General features: G+C 40.0%; 1 protein-coding gene across 1 annotated transcript in view; it reads left to right on the top strand.

The window, feature by feature from the left end:
• The window catches only part of LOC136863432 (pikachurin), a 1329416-nt gene that overhangs the window by 1247669 nt on the left and 54380 nt on the right, over positions 1–27367 (top strand). Inside the window, exons 7-9 of the mRNA XM_068225939.1 lie at positions 5556–5779; positions 6951–7179; positions 26009–26280. Of these exons, the coding sequence (XP_068082040.1) occupies positions 5556–5779; positions 6951–7179; positions 26009–26280 (725 nt within the window). The remainder of the gene's footprint in view (positions 1–5555; positions 5780–6950; positions 7180–26008; positions 26281–27367) is intronic.

Genomic DNA, 27367 nt, shown 5'->3' with positions numbered 1-27367 from the left:
GCTCGTCTCCTTTCTCCCGAGTCTTTTCGGCATAAACTTTGCAGCATTTTCGTAACGCTACTCTTTGTCGGAAAATACCCAGGAAAGAATCGAGTTGCTTTTTTTTTCAGTTCTTGAATCAAGTAATCGTGGTGAGGGTCGCATACACCGGAACCATTTTTTCCAATTATTATTATTATTATTATTATTATTATTATTATTATTATTATTATTATTATTATTATTATTATTATTATTATTATTATTATTATTATTATTATTGAAAATGAAAACTTACAACATGTTTTCCAGTCATTGACCGGGTCAGGGATGTAATGAATGAAGCAGATATAGGCTGTTAGTACGATGAGGTCGCCACTCCCAAAGTGATTTATTAATGAATGTTAGATGCTATGAAATGAGAATGGAGAGTGTTGCTGGAATGAAAGATGACAGGGAAAACCGGAGTACCCGGAGAAAAACCTGTCCCGCCTCCGCTTTGTCCAGCACAAATCTCACATGGAGTGACCGGGATTAGAACCACGGTATCCAGTGGTGAGAAGCCGACGCGCTGCCGTCTGAGCCACGGAGGCTATTATTATTATTATTATTATTATTATTATTATTATTATTATTATTATTATTATTATTATTATTATTATTATTATTATACCGAGCTCGATAGTTGCAGTCGCCTAAGTGCAGCCAGTATCCAGTATTCGGGAGATAGTGGGTTCGAACCCCACTGTCGGCAACCCTGAAGATGGTTTTCCGTGGTTTCCCATTTTCACACCAGGCAAATGCTGGGGCTGTACCTTAACTAAGGCCACGGACGCTTCCGTCCCATTCCGAGGCCTTTCCTGTCCTATCGTCGCCATAAGACCTATCTGTGTCGGTGCGACTTAAAACAAGTAGCAAAAAAATATATTAATATTATTATTAATATTATTATTTCTTCTCAACAGGCTCCATCACTTGTAATTAGTCATCACAAGCTGACAGACGTATTAAATATCTAGCGGTATTTAGGCTAAGGGCACTTAAAGTTCTTACCAGATATTTATAAGCCCTCTCCTTTACATCCTCACTAGAGCCCCAGAATACCCTCAAAATCATATACAGATAGCCGTACTTCTTATTTACATTCCAGTTTATTTGACTGCCCTTCATTTAGCTCTGGATCAGATTATGTCGGCAACATCTTGAGTGAGGATTCTAAATCGAAAATCGGACTCAATGTCCTTCATATGGCGAATACACTTGGTATTAATGGTATGGTGAATACACTTGGATAATAATGCTTTTAGTGCCGGGATGTGTCCGAGGACTTCGGCTAGCCAGGTGGAGGTATTTTGATTTGACACCCGTTGGTGACCTGCGCGTCGTGAAGGGGATGAAATGAGGATGAAGACGACACATACACCCAGTCCCCGTGCTAGGGGAATTAAACAATTGTGGTTAAAATTCCAGACGCTGCCGGGAATCCAACCCGGGACCCCTGTGACCAAAGGCCAGCACGCTATTCATTTAGCCATGGAGCCGAAAATAAGGCTTAATAATTAATAACAACTTATAATGTCTCTTGCGTTTCTTCTATTGCTCTTTGACTTAAGGTTAGAATTTTGTTGTGAAAAGCGGTTGCGTAACGTACCTTTATATCTAGTAATACTGGTCTCGTCCGCCTCTGTGGTGTAGTGGTTAGCGTGATTAGCTGCCACCCCCTGAGGCCCGGGTTCGATTCCCGGCTCTGCCACGTAATTTGAAAAGTGGTACGAGGGCTGGAACGGGGTCCACTCAGCCTCGGGAGGTCAACTGAGTAGAGGTGGGTTCGATTCCCACCTCAGCCATCCTGGAAGTGGTTTTCCGTGGTTTCCCACTTCTCCTCCAGGCGAATGCCGGGATGGTACCTAACTTAAGGCCACGGCCGCTTCCTTCCCTCTCCCTTGCCTATCCCTTCCCATCTTCCCATCCCTCCACAAGGCCCCTGTTCAGCAGAGCAGGTGAGGCCGCCTGGGCGAGGTACTGGTCATACTCCCCAGTTGTATCCCCCGACCAAGAGTCTGAAGCTCCAGGACACTGCCCTTGAGGCGGTACAGGTGGGATCCCACGCTAAGTCCGAGGGAAAACCGAACCTAAAGGGTAAACAGATGATGATGACGATGATGAATACTGGTCTCACAATCTTAAGCGCCATTAAATACCGCTAGATAATTAATACTCTCTCAACTTGGGATGACTAATTGCAAGTGATGGAGCCTGCTGAGAAGAAATGATAATGATAATAATAATAATAATAATAATAATAATAATAATAATAATAATAATAATAATAATAATAATAATAATAATAATAATAATAATTGTTACGGAGATATCCGTGGTAGTTAGAGGTGAAAGAAGGTGCGGGCAGGAATAGGTCTCAACTACAAAATTAAAGTTAATTTAAAACTTTAACAAAGGTTATATTTTCAAAGCTTAACAATGATGACATAGAATTTGTAAACTTAACAAGTCAACAACAAGCCTAAATCAGGTACAAAGAAATCACAAGATTTAGGGGGTTATTACAAGATCTGGGCTTCGAGCCCCAAATATAATTTCTGAGCTCTCAGCTCACAATAACAAGGTACCAAAGGGCAGAACACCCTTAATTACATGGAGCATTAGCTCCCAACTTTACATCACAAGCCTCTCTAAGGCACTTTTACCACAACACTATAAAGAGCTGTCCCGCTCTCGATCTTTCAAGCCTATAAAGGCAATAACGGACTCTTACACAACCTGCCATCAAGGCATAATAAAGAAACAGGGGTATATCGTACACAATCTACTGGGCCTTCGCAGGAAGGAAAACACACGGGTTAAGTAAATGGCCCAAAATACATAATTGAATGGAGGCGATAACTTGCACTCCTACACCAAGTTTTTGTCTAAAACCTATGTGGCGCTAGGCCGATCGTACAGGGGCTAATCCCAAGCTAGGGAGGTGACACGTATTCGAAAACTTTTACTACATTAAAGAAGAGAAGAACGGTTATAAAAACGTAGTCACCTCCTTTTTCAAAAATGAAGGGGAGTTCGAGAGGGTGAAGCACTCTCTATCCCCGCTTTACAGATTTGTAATTTATAGATAGACAGAATTTACATTTAATAAAGGTAGGTTACATACTAAAGGTTTCGAACCCTCCCCGAGAGTTAAACTGCTGAGCTAGCAAGACATGAAGATGTTAACAGGCCATTACCTTGTAGATGAACTGCTGCTTGGAGAAAGAGGCGCTTCCCGCCCCCTGCTACATATTCACATACTAAGAAGGATGTTACAGAAGTGGCACCGAGACAAGAAAATCAGCAGTTTATATACCCTCATGGAACATTCGAGACCTTTCATGAATGATAACAACCCGCCCACAAACTTTTATTGGCCAACAGCAAAAACTAATACACAAGACGAGGAAGAAACACCTTATTGGTGGAAAATTAATTACGTAAATTCATGATTGGTTACATTCAAAACGGGCGGAAAGAAAGGATTTATATTGCCAACCCACAAACCACAGAACCAAAATTTAGTAAAAATAAAACTTAGGAATACAATATTTCTTCAAGAAAGTTCATTCCATTGCACCAGAGTGTGTTACCATAGTTTTGGGTAGAGACATCTGTTAGAGATTGTCCACACCTCTTAATCGTTGAAAAACAAAAGGCAAATAAAAAACACTCAGTGACATCTTCTGAATAACCGTGGAATTAGTTCAGTAGTTAAAGTTCCAAGTTTCTCCAGTAGAGAAGTTTCAATTGGCTCAATATTTGAATTGGCGGCGTGGAGGTGTACCGCCCGGTAAAATAATAATAATGGCTTGTGGCCTCCGAAGAGGCCGAGTGCAGGTCTTCCGAGTTGACGCCGCATATGCGACCTGCGCGTCTATGAGATTGGTGCCCTACCTATGATGAATTCTAATGCTGAAGACGACACACATACCCAGCCCCCGAGCCATTGGAATTAACCAATGAAGGTTAAAATCCCCGACCCGGCCGGGAATCGAACCCGGACCAAAGGCCGGCACGATAACCATTTAGCCATGGAGCCGGACATAATAATAATAATAATAATAATAATAATAATAATAATAATAATAATAATAATAAGTGGAAAATGAAATGGCGTATGGCTTTTAGTGCCGGGAGTGTCCGAGGACAAGTTTGATTCGTCAGATGCAGATCTTTCTGATTTGACCCCGTAGGCGACCTGCGCGTCGTGATGGGGGATGAAATGATGATGAAGACGACACATCCAACCAGCCCTCGTGCCAGCGGAATTAACCAGTTATGGTTAAAATTCCCAACCCTGCCGGGAATCGAACCCGGGACCCCTGTGAACAAAGGCCAGCACGCTAACCATTTCGCCATGGAGCCGGAAATAATAAGTGGAAATAGTAGTAAGCAGCTATCGAGCTCGGTTACTATTTATTTTAAGTTCGCAGTGTGTCAATGTATCACACAACATTCTACTGTATTTAATTTCCTTTTCAGAGTCTGCTACTAAGGAAATGTCGTCAGCAAATCTAATATTACTGCAGTCGCTTAAGTGCAGCCAGTGTCTAGTATTCGGGAGATAGTAGGTTCGAACCCCACTGTCGGCAGCCCTGAAGATGGTTTTCCGTGGTTTCCCATTTCACACCAGGCTAATGCTGGGGCTGTACCTTAATTAAGGCCACGGCCGCTTCCTTCCCACTCCTAGCCCTTCCCTGTCCCATCGTCGCCATAAGACCTATCTGTGTCGATGCGACGTAAAGCAACGAGCAAAAAAAAATCTAATGTTATGGATTCTTTTCCCATTTCACTTTATTCCTTTCCTTTAAAACACATATTGCTTCTTCAATAAACAAATTGAAAATTTAATGTAAGAGTGGACAACCCTGTCTCACTCCTTTCTTAATTCTTGCCGTTCTTGTACATCCCTTCTCCACTACATTTGTACACTGGTTCTTGTAAATTTTCCAGATGAGCGTATACTAGGAGAATAAATAATTAGTTGAAAGGTTGCCATAAGCAATGAAGTACAGAATGAAACACATTTACCTTTTAGATGCTTAAAATGCTCAATTCCCCTATGAACAATTATGAAGCAGAATAATACCTTTTACTATGCCGCTACTATATCGCTTCTGTAGCAAAAGTCATGTTTTTATACACTTAAATAAAATAATATAGGCTGTTATAAAAGTAGCATCTCTTCTAGTAACCCTGATGATACAGAAGTACACAAACATAACACTAACAAATTACTATGTTATGCCACAGCCTATGTAGTTGTATGTCTCAACGAATAGTTGAAGACCAAAACAGGTAACTGCAGCCTTTCACCGGCAGGCGTGCCCAACCCTGAGTCAGCAATATGGGGAAGTACAAGCCGACGGAGGGAAGCGACTTGCGCCCTAGCACGAGCACTGCTCTTACGGCGGGCAAGCTTTGACACCTTTATCCCAGAGTATGCTTTAGCATTCTAGGATTTAAAAAATGAGCTGCCAATTAAAATGAGAACATCTGAAGATGCAGTGACCACGTTGTTGTTCCAGGTTCCGTCCTTCAACGGCTCCAGCTACCTGCGGTACCCTGGTCTAGGCGGCTCCGCTCTCTCCTGGCTCGACCTCCAGCTCACACTCAAGCCCAGCGCCCAAGATGGAGTCATTCTGTACAATGGACACCGCTCAGACGGCGTGGGGGACTTTATGGCAGTCTACATGAGCGATGGTCATCTGGAGTTTACTTTCGACCTTGGCACAGGCGCCGCCACCATCAGGTAACAATGAGTATCGCTCCCGAAGTGTGTCATATTGATTTCAGTGGCTATTCCTGATCTGGATGAAGGCTTTGCGCAACCACCATTATTAATTACAAAATTTCAATTAAATCGAGATTGCATTTTTACTTATCTCATTTTCATTTAGAATAATTACCTCTGAGCAGCCTTTTTTAATGGATGAAAACCATAACGGTAAAAGTGATATTGTCAAAAACGAGAATTGCATTTTAGCCAAAGAATATGGTTCTAGTTATGAATGGCAGAAATATTCAAGTGAATATCCTCAGCTAAGCTATTTGGCGATGGGCGGTACAACTACATTCCTCGATTTCGGACCTGTAGGCTGTAGGGAATGTGACCGAGTGAGTGGCTACACATTTTGAGTCACGTATCTGTCAGCTTGCATTCGGGAGATTTGGCGAATCCACCTGCCGGAGTCCTCTCGGTGAAGACCACGTCTAGGCCCACTAGCTTCACGCCTATTCTCTGTATAGTTGCTACAAGACAACCTCTCACTAGAAGAGACGAGAATGAAGTGAAGCTATTGACCTAGAGGGGTCAGTCTATGGACTAGGATAGATACCCTCTCACTGGAATGGACGAAATGGAGTGCTGTTATCAGCATCGTATCATTGTTACAACATATCATATTACATTACATTTCAATACATCCAACTGTAAAGCAGAAAAAAACGAAGAGCACAGGAGTGAGCTTTACAACAATTAGCATACTAATGTGTTTATTTATGGAAGACTTAAGTGTGCTGCCTTAAGTTGTTACATAAATAAACGACAAAATGGTGGAATAGTTTCATACACTTATAAGGGTCAGACTTACATCATTTCACGTTTAAAAGATCCATCTACACCCAAAAAATAATTTACCTCCAAAACATATTTTCGCCAAAAACTGACTTATGCCATTCCAAAAATAACCAATTCATTTACTCCCTTTTGGTTTCTGAAGTAACAGCCAGAGCTCCTTGACATCAGAAATATGTCTCTATAGTGTAAGTCAATCTGTTCTATTCCATCTCCTCGTCGTTAGGATTTGAATAGCCATCTTTCAGAAAGTCGCTTCTAGTATTCCATTCCCGCACAGCCATAAATTTGGAGACTAACAATATGAATATGTGACCTCATTGCGCTGTTTTGTTGTCTTGTCAAGGAGCAGTGAGCCTGTGGCTTTGGGAGAATGGCACGAACTGCGGTTGTCGCGCACTGGTAGACTGGCCATTCTGCAAGTCGATAATCTCCCAGCAACCCAGGCGATGACTCCTGGAGCCTTCACCCAACTCTCACTCCCTCAGAACCTCTACATCGGAGGAGTACCCAACTTCGATATGGTTTCACCCAAAGTGCGAGTTCGCACGTCTTTCGTTGGATGCATTCAGAAGGTAAGATTCCGTACACTTCTTTTCTCACCTGCATCACCTTCTCGTGTTGTTTCTCGTGGTAAAACTGAATTGTCAGAAAAACCGTTATTTTCATGTAATTGTAAACTACACTTCAAATTCATCTTTTGCGGTCAAGTGACTGAACCTGAAAAGCTTTATCTGAGATCCGAATTCTGACACTGACAGCAGCTACCCTGAATTTGTCTTGCCTGGAATTTTCTAGTCTAACTACAGGTATACGAGATGTCTTCAGAAACGAACCAAACTATGAAAGTACTGCGCAAAAACATGATGATTTCTGGTAAGTTGTGCTCTACAATGAAGTCCTTCCTAACTAATGTTTGCTTCCGATAGGGTAGATCGTGAGAGACTACTGACGAAAATGAGGGCTACTGGACTACACAAAATTATATGGGTGGCTATATTTCTAGAAAATAGAACACAGAGAATTATAGTAGTTGAAGCATTATATGATCCAGTATTGATCAAGACAGTTCCGCATGGCAGTATTATTGGGTCTTTTATGTTTTCTACAGTACATATGTAAATGATATGAGTACAGAAATGAAATCACAGATAGGGCTTTTTGCGGATGATGTTATACTGTATAGAGTAATAAATAAGTTAAAGGAACGTAAGCTATTGCAAAAAGACCTCGACAGTATTGTGAGATGATATGTTGGTAAATGGAATGAAAAGTCTGGTTGCAAGTTTCACCAAGAGGATAGAAGTCCTCCCTGTTTTAATTACAGTGTTGATGGAGTGAAAGTACCTGATGGGCATCGCTGTACGTACCTAGGTGTTAATATAAGAAAAGATCGTCATTGATCTGATCACATTAACGAGGTTGTAAGTGTTCCAAATCTCTTCACATGTTTATGAAGGTATTTATGGGTTATAGTAAGCATGTAAAAGAGGGGGCGCATATATCTCTGGTAAGGCCCCAATTAGACTATGGTTCTAGTGTGTGGGACCCTTGCTAGGATATGAGGACTGGCAAAGTTCCACAGGAAAGCAGCATGATTTGTTCTTGGTGACATCAAACAAAAGTGTCACAATCGTTAGGCTGGGAAGATTCCGGCGTAAGAAGACAAGTTGTTCGACTAAGGGTATGTTCCATGCTCTCAGTGGAGAGGTGGCATTGAGTGACATTTGTAGAGGAATACGTTTGAGTGGAATTTCTGAAAGTAGGAAAGATGAAAATGAAGTTGAAATTCAAGAGGTCTAATTTTGGAAGTGTACGTTCATTGGAAAAGGAATTAACGATTAGAATAACTTGCTCAGGGAGATGTTCGACAAATTTCCAAATCCTTTGAAATTGTGTAAGAAAAGGCTAGATTAAAAAAATGATATGGAATCTGCCACCTGGCCGACAGCCCTGAATACAAATCGGTGGTAAATCAAATGAATAAAAGCGTTTGTCAATCATTTCTGAAACAGTTAGTTATCGCTCAACAATTGTCAGTTTGGGAGTGTGTTGAGTATGGTTTTCGATTGCCGATATATCTGAATATCACGAGAGGTATATCAACATTCCCTTCTGCTTCAGACTGAAGAAAACGTTTTCAGAAATATGCCAGATGATGAAGACAACCTATGGCGACTCGCTGAGACCGAAGACAACGTGGCACGTCAGGTCAAACGTGAAATTTTTGTTGTTGACAGTCTTTGTTGATATCAGTGGTGTTGTGCACAGTGTACTGCTGGTATTATTTCGACGTATTAAGAGGTCTGAGGAACTGTCTGCAGATAAAGACACGCTGGTAGAATACAAAACTCCTGAACCCTCCACCATGACAACGCGCCGGTTCATGCATCGCTATCAATTCTAAAACTTTTAAGAACACGAAGACAATTGTGCATCTCTATCCACCCTTAATCACCTGAACTAGCCCTGACAAGCGTTTTTCAGTTCTGGAACTAAATATCCCCGAGGTCCAGTTGAAGACATCCAAGTGAAATCGCAAGCAGAATTGCGCGGTATCTCCAAACTGCCTACCAAGACTGCGTCCGTAAGCTGAAAAGATGTTGGGAGCGTTTGTATTTGTAATAATAGAGTAGAGGAGATAACGCTAACTAGGCAGTAGATAAACCCTCTAAAAAGTTATTTTTAAATTTCGATTATTTTAATAGGCTTCGTTCACTCGAATAGTTCTTACCTCAGGATCCAAGACATCTACCTAGCACTAGATTTAACTAACTAGTTGTATTCACTCTATAATAAAAACAGGTTATTAGACACACGACGGTAAATGACGCTGATTGCTTTAAAAAATGCCAAGCCCTTCAAATGAATTCACAACAACATTCAAAATGTCTTAAAAGTTTAATATAATCACACGAAGCTCAGTTTTGATTCAATGTCTCGAATCGTTTTGACAGCATAGCCTACTTTTTCTATAATACCTATTAAAGTGTATGCAGTGCAATGGCAGAGCTTCAACATAAAAGTTTTTATCCTGCATTGACTATTTAATAAACTTTTGACCTGTTCAGTAGATAATGTAGAAATATGAATATCTGCTCTGAACATGTGTCCTCGCATTTGAACACCGTCTGTAAGGGAGTTTTTTATATCTTTTACTGTTGAGTAGCTCATATATAGTAATTACTTTGAAGTAGAAAGAAAACTGAACTATGTAACGAAGTTCGCATAATCTATCACTAAGTTGCATTTAATTTCAACTTTAAGTACTGTATTTACCGAATTAGTCATTCCATAGGTTTAAAAAGGAACATAAATGGCTATTAATTAGTCTCAAATGATGGAATACAAATGCAAATAGTTAAATACGCTTCACCTTTAGGTTCATGACCGATATTCCAGCATGTGATATCCTAAAAATAATGGATTCATAAGATCTTAAGTGTTTTATAACGCCTCCTCTGCGAACCATGTGACCTTGCCGCGGTGGGGAGGCTTGCGTGTCCCAATGATGCAGATAGCCGAGCCGCAGGTGCAACCATATTGGATGGGTATCTGTTGAGAGACCAGACCAACGAATGGTTCATCGAAAGGGGAGCAGCAGCCTTTCGGTAGTTGCAAGGGCGGCAGTCTTAGATGATTGACTGATACAGCCTTGTAATAATACTCAACATGGCTTAGCTGTGTTGATACTGCTACACGGCTGAAAGCAACGGACTCTACAGCCGTAACTACCTCCCGAGGACGTGCAGCTCTCTCTGTATGAATGATGTACTGATGATGGCTGCCTCCCGGGTAAAATATTCCGGAGGTAAACTAGTCCCCCATTCGGATCTCCGGGTGGGGACTACACGAGAGGGGGCGATCATCAGGAAGATGGATACTGACATTCTGCGAGTCGGAGCGTGGAATGTTAGAAGTTTGAATCGTTGTGGTAGGTTAGAGAATGTGAAAAGGGAGATGGATAGGCTAAAGTTAGATGTAGTTGGTATAAGTGAAGTACGTTGGCAGGAAGAACAAGATTTTTGGTCAGGCGACTACCGAATTATCAACACAAAATCAAACAGGGGAAATGCAGGAGTTGGTTTAATAATGAATAAGAAAATAGGGCAGCGGGTAAGCTACTACGAGCAGCATAGTGAAAGAATTATTGTCGTCAAGATAGACACCAAACCAATGTCCACCACAATAGTGCAGGTCTATATGCCTACTAGTTCAGCGGATGATGAAGAAATCGAAAGAATATATGAGGAGATAGAAGATTTAATACAATATGTAAAAGAAGACAAGAATCTAATTGTGATGGGAAACTGGAATGCAGTGGTAGGCCAAGGAAGAGAAGGTAGTACAGTAGGAAAGTTTGGATTGGGACAAAGGAACGAAAGAGGAAGTCGGCTGGTTGAATTCTGCACTGATCATAATTTAGTCCTTGCCAATACTTGGTTCAAACACCACAAACGACGGCTGTATACGTGGACGAGACCTGGAGACACTGGAAGGTATCAAATAGACTTCATTATGATTATGCAGAGATTCAGAAACCAGGTGTTGGATTGCAAAACTTTACCAGAAGCAGACGTGGACTGTGACCACAACTTGTTGGTCATGAAATGCCATCTGAAGTTGAAGAAATTGAAGAAAGGAAAGAATGCAAAAAGATGGGATCTAGACAAGTTGAAAGAAAAGAGTGTGAGGGATTGTTTCAAGGAACATGTTGCACAAGGATTAAATGAAAAGGCTGAAGGAAACAGTATAGAGGAAGAGGGGAGAGTCATGAAAAATGAAGTCAGTAGGGCTGCTGAAGAAATGTTAGGAAGGAAGAAAAGATCAACTAAGAATCAGTGGATAACTCAGGAGGTACTAGACCTGATTGATGAACGACGAAAATACAAGAATGCTAGAAATGAAGAGGGCAGAAAAGAATACAGGCGATTAAAGAAAGAAGTGGATAGAAAGTGCAAGGTAGCTAAGGAAGAATGGCTGAAGGAGAAGTGCAAGGATGTCGAAGGCTGTATGGTCCTGGGAAAGGTAGATGCTGCATACAGGAAAATCAAGGAAACCTTTGGAGAAAGGAAATCTAGGAGTATGAATATTAAAAGCTCAGATGGAAAGCCACTTCTAGGGAAAGAAGACAAAGCAGAAAGATGGCAGGAGCATATCCAACAGTTGTATCAAGGTAAAGATATAGATAATTTGGTTCTGGAACATGAGGCTGTTGATGCTGATGAAATGGGAGACCCAATTTTGAGGTCAGAGTTTGACAGAGCTGTGAGTGACCTAAATATGAACAAGGCACCTGGAATTGATGACATTCCCTCTGAATTACTGACTGCCTTAGGAGAAACCAGCATGGCAAGGTTATTTCATTTAGTGTGCACGATGTATGAGACAGGAGAAGTCCCATCCGATTTTCGGCAGAATGTTGTTATACCTATTCCCAAGAAAGTCGGTGCTGACAGGTGTGAAAACTACCGCACCATTAGTTTAATATCTCATGCCTGCAAAATTTTAACACGTATTATTTACAGAAGAATGGAAAAACAAGTGGAAGCTGAGTTGGGAGAAGATCAGTTTGGCTTCAGAAGAAATGTAGGAACACGTGAAGCAATCCTGACTTTACGTCTGATCTTAGAGGATCGAATCAAGAAGGACAAGCCCACGTACATGGCATTCGTAGATCTAGAAAAGGCATTCGATAATGTTGATTGGACCAAGCTATTTATGATTCTGAAGATGATAGGGATCAGATACCGAGAACGAAGAATTATCTACAATCTGTATAAAAATCAGTCTGCAGTGATAAGGATCGAGGGCTTTGAAAAAGAAGCAGCAATCCAGAAAGGAGTGAGGCAAGGCTGCAGTTTGTCCCCTCTCCTTTTCAATGTTTACATAGAACAGGCAGTAAAGGAAATCAAAGAGAAATTTGGAAAGGGAATCACAGTCCAAGGAGAGGAAATCAAAACCTTGAGATTTGCCGATGATATTGTTATTTTATCTGAGACTGCAGAAGATCTCGAGAAGTTGCTGAATGGTATGGATGAAGTCTTGGATAAGGAGTACAAGATGAAAATAAATAAGTCCAAAACAAAAGTAATGGAGTGCAGTCGAACGAAGGCAGGTGATGTAGGAAATTTTAGATTAGGAAATGAAGTCTTAAAGGAAGTAGATGAATATTGTTACTTGGGTAGTAAAATAACTAACGATGGCAGAAGTAAGGAGAACATAAAATGCAGACTAGCACAAGCAAGGAAGAGCTTTCTTAAGAAAAGAAATTTGCTCACTTCAAACATTGATATCGGAATTAGAAAGATGTTTTTGGAGACTTTCGTGTGGAGCGTGGCATTGTATGGAAGTGAAACATGGACGATAACCAGCTCAGAAAGAAAGAGAATAGAAGCTTTTGAAATGTGGTGTTACAGAAGAATGCTGAAGGTGAGATGGATAGATCGAATCAGGAATGAAGAGATACTGAATCGAATTGGTGAGAGGAGATTGATTTGGCTAAATTTGACGAGAAGAAGAGATAGAATGATAGGACACATCTTAAGACACCTAGGACTTGTTCAGTTGGTTTTTGAAGGAAGTGTAGGTGGTAAGAACGGTAGGGGTAGACCAAGGTATGAATATGACAAGCAGATTACGGCAGATGTAGGATGCAATAGTTACGTAGAAATGAAAAGGTTAGCACAGGATAGGGTGGCATGGAGAGCTGCATCAAACCAGTCTATGGACTGATGACTCAAACACACAACAACACAACGCTAAGTTTAGATAAAAAAAAGATAATTTAATTCAAATTGTACGCACATGGTAAAAGTGTTTTCACCAAGTTGGGTTTTTCTGCTGATGTGAATACTTCCTCGGCAGTAGATGTTGGGTTTTTTTTCACTTTTTTGCAGTAATTATAGTAAAATGGGTATGAATGGAACATTTTGAATGAAAAACAACAGTATGCTTTTGTGAACTCCAAAACAATTATGAATGTTTCGTTCTAGTATCAGCTATTATCTTGAATGCAATGTGTATTTTCATTAATTAATTTCACTTTGTTCTGCTTCATTTGTATGTCCCATTTCTCTCCAAACTTAAAGTGAATAACTCCCTATATTATATACTGTCGTTATTGCCTTTAAATCTACGTTCGATCGTCAGAAAGCAGAATATTTTCAGCTTACCGCAATATTCTTGTTTACGCCATCAATGAAGTCATTATAACATCATGGAGAAAAAAATTCATTGAATTCGTGAAGCATAATAACAACAATAATAAAAAATGATGGATGGATACATTTTGAGGTAAATATAACAATTTCCACATAAATAAAAGTTTGTAACTACGAGTGTAGTGTCCTATGTGTAACATTTCTAGCTATCTCCAGATGTCCCCTTCCTGAATTACTACATAATAATATGAACCGTTTGATTATTCTAAAAATTATAATGCATTTTTCCAACTGATTGCGAAATGTCATTGTATCTGAAAAGTTAAAATGATAAGATAAATAAATGTCACTATCCAGTCTGAAAATGCTACTCGTGATTCCCTTCTGTCACGTTCACGGTGTGAACGTCTGTTTTACTGATATGTGTTATAATTTTTCCTCACATAACACGTGCAGTAGTTTCATGCTATGCCTGTTGAAACACGTACAATTATCAGCACTGACTTACTTGTTAATGCAGTTCACTGTTGTATAATCGACGAACATTTGAAGGCTTGTGACGTTCTTCCACTCCTCGAGAAAGAGTATCGACAAAGATAATTTCGTAAAGTGGTTTCCTGATTCAAGCACGCTTCAAGTATTTACTGTAGTTCGCGAATCACAGCGAAGAAATAGGTACAATCGAAATTCTCCTTGTAAATCAGCTGTCTTCCATACTGAGCAGTAAACCACCGATGGAATAAGGACGTCCCTCATCTCAAGATGATTTCGCAGAGGTCTGAGTGGATTTTCGATCCGTTGAGATTTCTTCTATATCTTTAAATATCCCTGCCGTTTGACTTCTTCAGAAATGGGCGTGAATGTCAAAACCATTAACAACAGTCACTAAGAGCACTTACAAAATAAATGGTTTTGTTAATAGGGTATGAGTATTGTTAGGTGTTGTGTGAAAATCTATTTAGGTTAGATTTATAAAATTCATGAAATCATACGAGATGCCTCTTCTGACGCTGTGCGATTTTTGAGGAGAAAATACTACCCTGTAGACATTAGAATACGGACCTGAATCTTCATAGAAATCAAGGAAATATATGACACCTATGAAAGTACAACTGATATATTGAATTTGAAGGAAGAGTGAAAAAAGAAAAGGATGCCCTTAATGAATGAAGAAATTAACACTGCCCTTCAGTTGTGGCCAACGAGATTTTTGCTGCAATTCATATAAAAAAATTATCTTCAAAATCTCCACAAAGTTCACACAGTTATGAACCCAGATAACTTGAAGTATCAATCAGCCATTATTGATCTGCATTTGGGGCTGTCGTCGACGTGACAGGTGACAGATGTCTCGCATTTTCACTGTAGAGGAAGCCCAGTTTATTCTTCGCAATGTAATTACAAATGTACTTAGACATGGAATGTTGTCGTTTATCATGAAGGGAAAATCTCAGAATAGATAACAAGGAGGGCAGAGGTAGTTACGTTTGTATTTAATATAAGAACTTGCAAACTGAGAGATGAATCACATGTTATTTTTCATTATTATTTCTTCTTGCATGTGGATAAGTGGTTACAAGTCCAGCATTGAGAACATCCAGTCGACGAGAGAAAACAAAGTAAACCAGAAAATATAAGCATTTTAACGAGAACATCAATTTTAAAGAATAACATTAAGCACGTTTCTAATATCCTATATTCTCCTCCTCGGTGTCAATATATTCTTGATGTTTATTTTCTATTCGTATATACCGTAGACACAATATTTTTTAAGAAATGTGTTTATTTAGGGTTAACCACACAAACGAAGAGCAAAATGCGAACGTTAAAGCAAAACCTTCCCAATCATGCCTTATCTTATTCAAATTTCCAGGTCATTGTGTATATGAAGCACGAAATTCAGAAAGAATTGTTCTAATAAGTATATGATGAATTTTACATGGTTAACTTAAACTTGGTTCCAGCCCTGAAATGTAACCATATTAGAATGAAGCGACATTTCATCGATACTGAAAAACATATCCTAAGACATCGCATTTCTCTGAAAATACGTGATTCAGAACAGAAGAAAAGAATGAAATCGTTTAGTAAGTCATAAATAAGCTCTATAAGATACGAGCATGGAGTAGTGAGACATTTCATACATGCAGAAGACCGGCTATAAGAATTGAGGAAAATAGCTAAGCGATTTGAGAGCAGCAACTTCCTGTAAAAAATATATCCTCAACAAATCCATTATCAACTTAAAAATGCCACCAAGATTACAACGATGAATTTAGTTTACACTAAACTACCAGAAAAGTCTTTTTAAATAGGCGTAGTTCTTACTGTCTGATAAAGCAATCTATAGCAGAGAAATGTATTCTTTCCTGAACTTTTCATGAGAAGTTGGATTTGATACCATCAGCGGCAAATTCTAATTGGATGGACTTCGTATCCAGGGGCTTCTGATTAAGGAAGTATTTCAACATGATCTGATAATATGTTCGAGTCAGATTTTAATTTTCACCAATGAACAATTCATATTTTTTCATTCCTACATGAGCAACTGTAGCTTCATTCATTAAAAGCTAACAACATTATCGCTAACAAATAAAAATAATTTACTTTCATTTCTTAAATTATGAAACTATCTAGAATATTATCAAAATAAGTCTAATTAAATTAATATACAGTAAGTAAAATCAGTGAGTTATTAATAAGAAAATAAGCGGGATTGTTAACAAATCAACGTAACTTTAACAAGAAGTGTTTCAACATGTTTATTGATAATTCCATTTATTACTTTCTCGTTCACAGTTACAAAGTAACATCTTTCACGATTCAAATGTAACTAGAACGGACTTTCCAAGTGGAATATCTGATCTTCTATATATGAAAAGTTGTCTATATTAAACTATGTACCGGTATCTGGAGATATGAATACATCCAGAAGACCGGCTAGAGGAATTGAGGAACATAGCTAAGCAATGAAGTAAAAGACATTCATTAGATAAATCTAAAATATAACGACATTAAATAGGCTTATCGCACTTCATCACCTTCATTACGGGTCCAGGAAGCTAAGAAAACTGGGAAAAGTATTCTTCGCTCTGAATATTGTTATATTTAATACTGTATTTACAAATTATTCTTGGAATAAATTCTAGATTTCTCAGTATATAACATAAACGCAATTGTTGTACTTGTATCAATGTTTCAAATCAGGACAGACCAAAATCATCATATTTTCAAATCCGAAAAATGCTGAAGAAGAGGAAATCTAAGGAATATTTCGGAATTTAATTCATAATCTGGAACAGATTTCAGTATGATATGATCATATGAGTTATATTAATATCACATATTAGTAATCAAGAAACTAATACAATTAACGTGAACCCTTGGAATTTCTCTAGGAACTTATTCACAGGGAACTTATATATAACATGGCAAATAGAATACTGAATGTGATAAAATGCCGACACAACCTGGATAATTCCAAGTGGACGACTCGTACTCCAAAATGTGTGCAAATGAAGTGAGCTATTCACTTCCGTTGATTAAAGAAATCAATGTACATTCTTTTATCCATAAATTGTACCCTTTACGGTTATGGGTGCAATACGAACTGTCAACTTACCATTAACGCCATCATTGAATTAGTAAGGCCGATATACCTTTCTTTCAATAAAGATATCCTCTGAATAATTTATAGTCGTTCATAAAAAAACAAAAAAAAGAGAATGAGTGCATGGTATTGCAAATTTCTCGCATTTAATATTTTATCAAACTTAATTTTAATTGTTATTAAAATATAATTCACCTCCAATCTAAATCAAACATTGTATCTATCGGCTCCATTTTTAATGAGAACTGTGTACCTGAGCGGTAGTTTTACAATACTGCGCGCTCGTTCGTTTTTAATGACAGTGGAAGTCTAATTACCCTTGGAACAATCTAATTATTACCTTGGTGAGTATATGAAATTATTTATACAACAGCAAGAGGAGCAAAAGAGGATAATAATAATGATAACAATAAATCGCCTTAAAATGGACCTGCTATTCAGCTGATTATTCCACTTCAGGTGCAACAAATAAATTGTGTATCGCTGGACTGGAATCTAAGTTATTTTGACCGTGCCCTATAACGTAGGGAGATAACAAATATGCTCTTACCATTACGATGGAATTACATGTTAATGACCAAACTACGCATATTTTACAATGATAGTTCCCTTACCAGGTAATGGAAGGACTGGGGACCTGTATTCTATATTCGCCAGGGCTTCATTAGAAGGAAATATACCTCAATAGTGAAAATCACGCAAATATTGGCTGCTGTGTGAGGACTAACCCTTTACTACTAGAAATTTACTCTAAACACAACCTATAAATGAGGGTGATACTGTCTAAAATGGGAAAGGAGGAAGAAGAATAATATGGTTTAGGAAATTTAAACCAAATTATACAAGCTCTTTTGGATATTTATTGTTCTCTCGGTCTGGACTCTCTACATTTCTCGTGCCCCAATGCGAATACGTTGTATCTTTCCATTTGGTGACAGATGGTATCTGAGTCGATTGTGATAAGAGGAGGTTCTCAGTCTCACAAGATTAATATTTTATGATATACTATGCAACGATAGTTCGTTTTCACTTATCATTTCTAGTGATATATTTCGAGACTTAAACCTGCTTGGTGAAACTGAAAGAACTAGATTTGTATATCTTGTAGTACGCATCGCATTTGATACTCATTTTAACACTCGGTGAATTCAACAAGATCAACTAACCAAGTAAGTGATGAGGTTCGCACAGGAGCACCATGTTCCTTATGTACAAAGCAACTGCCCACATCTTGTACAAAGGGCACTAGGGAAGTTTTGCAATGTGAGTGAACGCTTTAGACTTTTTCAAAATAATTTCCAACACACTCAATACACTTTTCCATACGTCGAAACCAGTCACTGAACCAACTCTGCCACTTTTCTTCGGTTACATTTTCACACTCTTGATCCCATGCTGCCAGAAGCTCCTCGTCGGATGCAAAACGCCGCCCTTTCAGCTCCACCTTCACTTCTGTGAAGAGTGCGAAGTCACATGGGGCAAGATCAGGACTATATGGACGGTGATGAAGCACAGTCGACCCTGATCTGGCAAGAAAATCCATTGTTACATTAGCGCGATATGCTGGAGCATTATCGTGATGCAAGAGCCAAGTGATGATCCGTGACCTTGGACGGAGCTGCTTGAGACCCTGGATTACCTGAGGCAGACAAGTCTCACTGTACCACTTCGCAGTAACTGTCCTTTGTGTTTCTAGCACAACCCGAGTCAGGATGTCCCGTTCAGTGAAGAATACTGCAATCATCCTTTTCTTCACTGACCTTGAGTTTCGCACAGACACAGGAGTACCCTCACCTTCAAACAGCCACATCTTGTTCTGGGATTTTGTTGGGACATCGTAGTAATAAAGCCAAGTTTCGTCACCTGTAACGATGCTATTGACGTTACGCGAAGTCCCATTTTCAAACTGTTTTAGCATTTCTCGGCACCATTTCACTCGATGTGACCTTTGTTCCTCTGAAAGTGAATGGGGCACCCAAAAGGAACAAACATTTCTAACATGGAGATGGTCGTGTAGAATTTAATGAATAGCTGGTACAGTAATTTGGAGGGTCTCTTCTACCTGCCGATATGTCATCCGCCTCTCCTGCTGCAACATTTTCCTCACAGCTTCAATGTTTTCCTCAGTCACTGATTCAGACGGTCGCCCAGAACGGGGATCTTCTTCAACCCCAAAATTTCCCCTCTGAAACTCTTTGTACCAGCGGAAAATTGTTGTCCGATGTGGACAGTCTCTCCCCAGCACAGGAGTCATTTTCTCCAGGCACTGGTCAACAGTTAATCCACGAGCAAAATTGTAGTGGATAATTGCGCGATATTCATCTTTAGACCACACTGACATCTTAACTTGCTTTCAATCCCACTGCTTGGTAAGACCTGGTGTGAAGATTCCGCCTTGCTGTCTTCTAGACCGGTTCTCACCCCTATTTTCATCCCTCACCATAACAGGGGTGTCCAGCCAATCGTTTTTGCGTATTGCAAAACTTTCCTAGTGCCCTTTGTATTTACCCTTGTCTTCATTTATGTACCTCAAATTATTTTCAAATCTCTAGTAGCAGACACAAGAGAAATAAGTGTTAACAATGCTAAAGTTTAATATTTTTGCCAATATTTCAACAGAAAAATATTCAAATTATAAATTTAAATGCTTTTATTCAATCTGCTATTCCGGAGACGATTCCAATTCAGGAACAACAAATTCATTGTGAACACCTGGATTGGAATCTAGACATTTCGATCGTGTACTGTAGCGTACAGAAATGTTAGAAATTTTAACAATATGTATATTGAAAAGTATAACTTCATTTCCTTCCTCTCGTAATCTCCATCGTGAAAGCCCAGTATTATCGTCGAGAAAGTCGTCGCAGCCATCTAACTGGCCAGCAGAGGCTTTGACACGTAGAAGGTTCTTAATGATACTGCATTCCATGTATTCAGAACAGTATATGTCAGGCTTCAGGATGTAGCAATGGAAGCCTATTTCTCGAAATTGGGTAGGTAAGCTTTGAAAGTGACCCTTCACACTATGCCGGGTGGTCCACCAACCCTTTGCGATCCAGCTTTATGCATCCCTTCACATTTACTACAGTTCTGAAAGACATCGGTCCCTCTCCCTAAACTGGGGTAATATAGCGAGATGTGCGTTTACGGGATAGAAGACAGCAGGAATCGTGAGCGCCACTATTAATTCATTATAGGTACCTCGAATGAAACCGTAGAACGAGTACAGATACCCAGAATACGTACTTTAAAACAGGAGGTGGACGCACAGACCGGGAGCACGGTATTGCATAGGCTGGGATGTGGGCGCCCTACGTCAAGTGTCGCAGTAGCTCACATGGCAAACGGTGGGGAGATATGTGATAGTGGGCAGTGCCCGAGGTAGGAGGTTCGAATCCCAGATAAGAATTCTTGTAACAGTCAGTTGCCTGGGATGTGGTAAGGTTTCATACTTGATAGCTTCCAAGGACTGATTAGTTCATTTGATCCTGTAAAAGACCATACGTATTGTTGCATTGGGTATGGTGTTGAGTTGGACAAGGATGAGGAGATGATGGTCTGCAGCCAGTTAGCAACGTCGTACATGTAACAAGCTTCGTAGGCACAAGTAAGGCAAAGTATGCCCCATTGGAACGATAACAACATACGATGGCAGGTACGTATGTAGCTGCGCGAACTCCTCTCTTTCAAAGCAATTCACAGCACAAAGTGTATTCACTGCCTCGAGATGTATTCCAGCGACGAGTATTACTTATCTATGAAGAAGCTAGACAGAATGCATACCAGGCACAACGCCTGTACCAAGAACACTATACGGATAGTTCCATGGCTAAATGGTTAGCGTGCTGGCCTTTAGTCACAGGGGTCCCGGGTTCGATTCCTGGCATGGTCGGGAATTTTAACCATTATTCGTTAATATCGCTGGCTCTGGAACTGGGTGTATGTGTCGTCTTCGTCATCATTTCATCCTCATCACGACGCGCAGGTCGCCTACGGGAGTCAAATCAAAAGACCTGCACCTGGTAAGCCGAATATGTCCTCGGACACTCCCGGCACTGAAAGCCATACGCCATTTCATTACTATACGGATAGATGACAACCGACGGGCATGACATTTCGGAGTGTGGAAAGACGCCTGCGGTATATTGCATCCCTGGGAAGGACACGGCCTGTTCGAGATCATCCCGTGACGTCTGCTGACAATGCAGATGTCGTGTTTGACGCTATCCGGCGTAACCCTCATACTAGTACATGGGCCATTGCACAGGAGCCGAACATCAGCCGAGCATCTGTTATGGGGATTTTGCATACCCACCGGTTTCACCCGTACCATCTGCATTTACACCAGGAGCTCCATGGTCATGATTTCGATGCCCGGGTGGCCTTCGGTCAATGGATCCTACAGCATGTGGACACTGATCCTGTTTTTCTAACGACTCTCTTATTCACGGACTAATTCCGATTCCACAATAATTGAACAGTTAATCGCCAAAATATGCATTACTGCTGTGTGTGGATAACCCCCATTGGGTGCGACAGACAGATTTCCAGGTACATTGGGGCGTGAACGTACGGTGTGGAATCATGGGTGATCATCTCATCGGTCCCCATTTCCTAGAGGGCCATCTGACCAGCCAATGCTATCTGCGGTTTCTCCACCGTTTTTGGAAAAGTGTCACTCCTTGACCGCTGCAGGATGTGGTTTCAACACGACGGAACTCCACCGCACACGGCGGTGCTCGTCCGTAACCATCTCCATGCGATGTATCCTGATAAATCGATAGGAAAGGGAGTACCTGTCCCCTGGCCCGCCAGATCGTCCGATCTTACGCCCCTGGAATGTTTTCCTGTGGGGCCATGTAAACCAACTGGTGTACGCACAGGAGTCGGCCAGTCCTTGTCACTTTATACAGCTCATCACCGAGGCATGCCGATCCGTTTTGCCAGAGGTGTTGCAACGGGCCAGACGGTTCATAAAACATCGCGCGCAGCTCTGTATTGACCACGGAGGTCGTCACTTCGAGCAGGTGCTACCTTAAACAACGTGGATAACCGAAATCCTATCACATGTTTCCTAGCTTCTATCAAACCAGCTCCATACCAACGGCCCTTTTCAGGGCCCAATAAACATATCAGTCTGTGAAGAATACTGGTATTAAGTATACATCCTTGCCAGTTCCCATGCTACTAGCTTAAAGAAATACTTGCATGGGACTTGAACCTTGTAACGCTCGAGCACTGTCATCTATCACACATCCCACCGCGCTCTAGTCGCGTGAGCTACTGAGACACTTGACCTACGGCGCCCAAATCCCAGCCTATACTGACCCCAGACCATCATCTCCACATCCTCGACCAACCCAGCACCATACCCAATGCAACGATACATACGGTCTTTTACAGGGTGAAATGAACAAATCAGTCCTTGGAAGCTATCAAGTATGCAACCTTACCACATACCAGGCAAGTGGCTGTTAAAAAATTTGTAATGTGGAATTCGAACCTCCTACCTCGAGCACTGTCCACTATCACATTATCTCCCCGCCCGCTTGCAATGTGTGCTACTGCGACACTTGGGGTTCGGCGGCCACTTCCCAGCCTATATAGTACCGTGCTCCCGGTCTATGAGTCCACCTGCTGTTTTAAGATACGTGTTCTGCGTATCTATACTCATTTGACGGGTTCATTCGAGATACCCATAATGAATTAATAGTGGCGCTCACGAATGCTGCTGCCTTCTAGCCCGTAAACACACATCTCGTTATATTACCCTCATTTAGCGAGAGGGTCCGATGTCGTTCAGAATTGTAGTATATGTGAAGGGATGCATAAAACTGGATCGCAAGGGGCTGGTGGACCACCCGGTATTTTTCCATTTTAAAAGCATCCAACTGGTCCTCGAATTTTACTCCGATCCCACATACATCCCTCTGTAACGTTGTTTGCAGTCTTTTCCATCCCAAACTTTCAACTAGTTTACAGATATTGTTTAACTTCATTGGAACTGTGAAGGAGGTCAGTGCAAGATGACTGAAAGGTGAAGTTTCCTCGAATACCTTAGGATACTATGAGAAGTATAACAGAGAAGATGTTTATCCATTTTTTAAAAATAAATCTGAAATATGAGTGGAAATATGTACTGGTCAAACTGCACAACGATTAATTCACCATTCCGCCTAATTCCGCATGGAGGGTAATAATTACGGAACTTTACGTTCTTATTCACTCTAAAGAAATTCATTTCTATCAATGCGTTAGTTAAGCAGATCAGTTCCTTTCAGCAAGAATATAGTAATCAAATTATACATCGTGATACGTTTATTTATAATCTTAAAAAATCTGATGATTATCTTGTGAAGAATTAAGCACATCATTACTAAAATTTATAACTGTAGCTATTAATTTATGTACATGTAATCAACTGTTTAAACTTAATTACACCTATTAAGTTTTAAAAATTACTTCTCTAGACCGTGATCTGACATAAGAGGACTTACCATCGCAACTGAAACCAGGAACAAGAAAACCCCAATTTCTCTGTTTTCTAGCACCGTACTATTGTGGTTGAGAATGTTAAATCTTCAAGGTATAAGTATAATTCACAATGTTGTCCTCAAATGTATAAATAATGAATTATTGGCGGTTATGCGAAGAATTTCCATATTTGCGCGATGTCCGCATGATCTTGACACTCGTTGAGTAAGTGGTCATCAAAGGTTTTTTTGTGTGTTTTCTCTAGAGTGCTCCTTTTGTGTGCCGCGTTTTGAAACTTCGGCGGTTGTCTAATGCTGAATAAACGTATCCTAAAATACCTACTTTCTCATTCAAAATAATATTCAACTCATGATTTTATTTTGCAAAGTACACGTTAGTATAACCGTGAAGCTGTAATAAGTGAACACCTAACTTCAAGTGATTCTGCCACATTAGTAAGTTAATGACAACGGCTATTTTCATGGTAAATGCCACACCAACACTAAATGGTTTTACCTATTTAAGTGTAATTAGGCCCAAGTAATTGATTGTGTATTATTCTCTTCATTAAGTAGGCTTATTGAGTAAACTAAGTTGTGTGGTTTGTTGTGCGTTAAAAAATACGTACAGTGTTGTGCTTTATGGGTGTGTACAAGTGCTGTGTCATATTTATATTGATAGTGTTACCCATTTATGGAAAATGGGCTTTTTAAATCTTTGTGTTGATCGACTGGAAACCTTTTATTTATTCATGATTCTAGTTACCAAACAAAAAGAATATAAAATTTAAATTGAATGGGTGAGATTAAAAAGAAAATATTCCATTACAGAAAAGAGAAAAAAAATGTTTATTTTTCTAACTATGGGTCAAATGTAAAAATTACAAGTACAAACTTAATCTAAAGAACCGTATAACTAGGCTAACAGGGTTATTTTTAAATATATGCATTTTATTCTATTTCAAAGGGAGTGAACGATGTTGGAATCTTTCCTTTCTTTAACCCAATTAAAGAAGCAGAGCTAAAAATCAGAAATCAACTATGTTCGATAATATTAATATGTTTATTCAAAGCGTTATGGTTTATAATGAAAATGAAAATTATTTTGCTTGTACTTACAAGACTGCGTTTAGTTTCAAGTTTTTGAAACATATCTACATTACAAAGATGCATCATACCAAAAGAGCGTGGAACATCAATCACTACCCTCGTTCCAATTCAAATCTGGCCAAAATAAGGTCTGTTCTGTCCTGTAATCTTCTAATTATTATTCTTCATAGCCGACGGTAGGTAGGGTAATCTCACAACCTTTGTGCAACTTAAACATATCACTGGTTAAACCTTCAGTAAACAACACTTCTGTATTTTTCATGGAAAGCAAACATTTTGTATCAGTTAATTCTGAAGTTTTGTTTGCTTACCAGATCCTTCATTGCCTCTTTAAAGAACGCAAACCAAAGTTGGATAATTCCTGATCTAGGATTGGCTTTACCTCAAATGCATTCCACGAATGTTTTCTGTCTTCGGCCTGAAAATGCTCGAGCAGTGTGGACGGCTCTTCATATCATGATTGAAATGACATCTTAGTTTATTGTGACCAAAATATGGAATATTCTCCTTTTTATTCTCACTCATTTTGTTATTTAACATAGTGTTTGCTACGCAACTTATCAATATTAGTTTACGTCTAGATTTCTGCACTGTTGTCTTTCACTTTGGTTTTTGCCTCCATCAAATGCACCAATCAGTGCTTTAGTGTCAAGGATTTGGTAGTGAATTGAGCGTTATATTCAGTCCTTATGTTCCGTTTTTGTGGGACAGAATATTTGTGGCAGAAACGTATACGTTACTTGTAAAGGGATTGAAAGGATGTGAAATAAAGAGAGTTGCTCATTGCACATTGGGCCCGATATTGAAAGGGAAACGGTTTACAGAAAATGAAATCTCTGAGGTATTGAAAATCGAATTCGTTAGCTGTGCGGGATATATGAACACCCCAAATTTGCGATATAAGATTTAAAAACTATCCATACTCTGCTCCTATCAAATCCTGGACCCAAACTTTTGGACCGGCGTAAACCAAGGAGAAGGAATAGAAACATTTATTTCATAAGGGGAGTAATTTCATACGTAATAATGTGTCCCATCCACCCGACAGGTGGTAATCAACAACCAGCCCTTGCAGATACTCGCAGCAGCACTAGCAGGAGTCAATGTGGACAACTGTCCACATCCCTGTGTAGCGCGGCCTTGTGGAGATGAGGGGCGCTGTGTTCCTGAACTCGACTACTTCACCTGTGAATGTGCTCAAGGAGGTCGAGATTTCCAGTGTCAGCAACATACGGCACCAATTCTAGTGGACGATATTCCTGTTCCTCGCTTCACAGGAAGAAGTTACCTGCACTACAGTGACCCAGATACCATGAGAAGGTGTTATTCCTCTTTATGATATTCACTTAAGTTTGATTAATCCCATGAAAAAGGTACAATACCACTCAATCATACTGTACCAATACCTCTTATTTTTAGCAGGAATTTAATAATCCATCATAATTTATAACTGCTAAATTCTTCAGCCGACGAACTAATTTTAAATAAATAAATGTATAAACTATCTGAAAAATAAAACACATGGTAACAGAATTATAACTGATACAGAACTTAATTAAAACATTTGAATTTTTATGTAGATTATAAATTTATTTATTAAAAATTACTTCGGAAGGCTGATGATCCTAACAATTATAAATTGAGTCGAAATTGAAAAGAGATCGCTTCAGATATCACCAAAGAAAAAAATCCATAGTAAACTTATAATACTAGCAGCAGAACAAAATCAAACCTCTGTAATTGTTTGAATCATATAAGGTACAATACGGCGTCTGACTCTTTGGCTGAATGGTCAGCGTTGATACCTTCGGTTCTGAGGGTCCCGGGTTCGATTCCTGGCCGGGTCGTAGATTTTAATCGCGTCTAATTAATTCTCCTGGCTCAAGGACTGGGTGTTTGTGTTTGTCCCAACACTTTCCTCTTCATATTCAGAACCTCACGCCATACTACCAACCATCACAGAAACACGCAATGCATCCCTCCATGAAGGGTTGGCGTCAGGAAGGGCCTCCGGCAGTAAAAGAGGGCCATGTGTGAGAGAGTTTGTACCCGCGACCCCACGTGTGGGGAAAAGCGGTAGGAAAAGAAAGAAGGTACAATACCAAACTAAACCAAACCCCATGTAGCAATAGCCCCCCAAGGGCCATGGCCTACCATGCGACCGCTGCTCAGCCCGAAGGCCTGAAGATTACGAGTTGTCGTGTGGTCAGCAGGACGGATCTTCTCGGCCGTTATTCTTGGCTTTCTAGACCTGGGCCACACAAATAACCCTCAGACAGCTCCTCAATTGTAATCACGAAGGCTGAATGGACCTCGAACCAGGCCTCAGATGCAAGTAAAAATCCCTGACTTGTCCGGGAATCGAAGCAGGGGCCTCCGGATAAAAGGCAGGCACGCTAACCCTAGA

The sequence above is a fragment of the Anabrus simplex genome, chromosome 2, assembly GCF_040414725.1.
Source record: "Anabrus simplex isolate iqAnaSimp1 chromosome 2, ASM4041472v1, whole genome shotgun sequence".
Taxonomy (NCBI): domain Eukaryota; kingdom Metazoa; phylum Arthropoda; class Insecta; order Orthoptera; family Tettigoniidae; genus Anabrus; species Anabrus simplex.
Note: the sequence above shows the minus strand (reverse complement) of the source record. Positions and strands in the feature narration are given on the sequence as shown.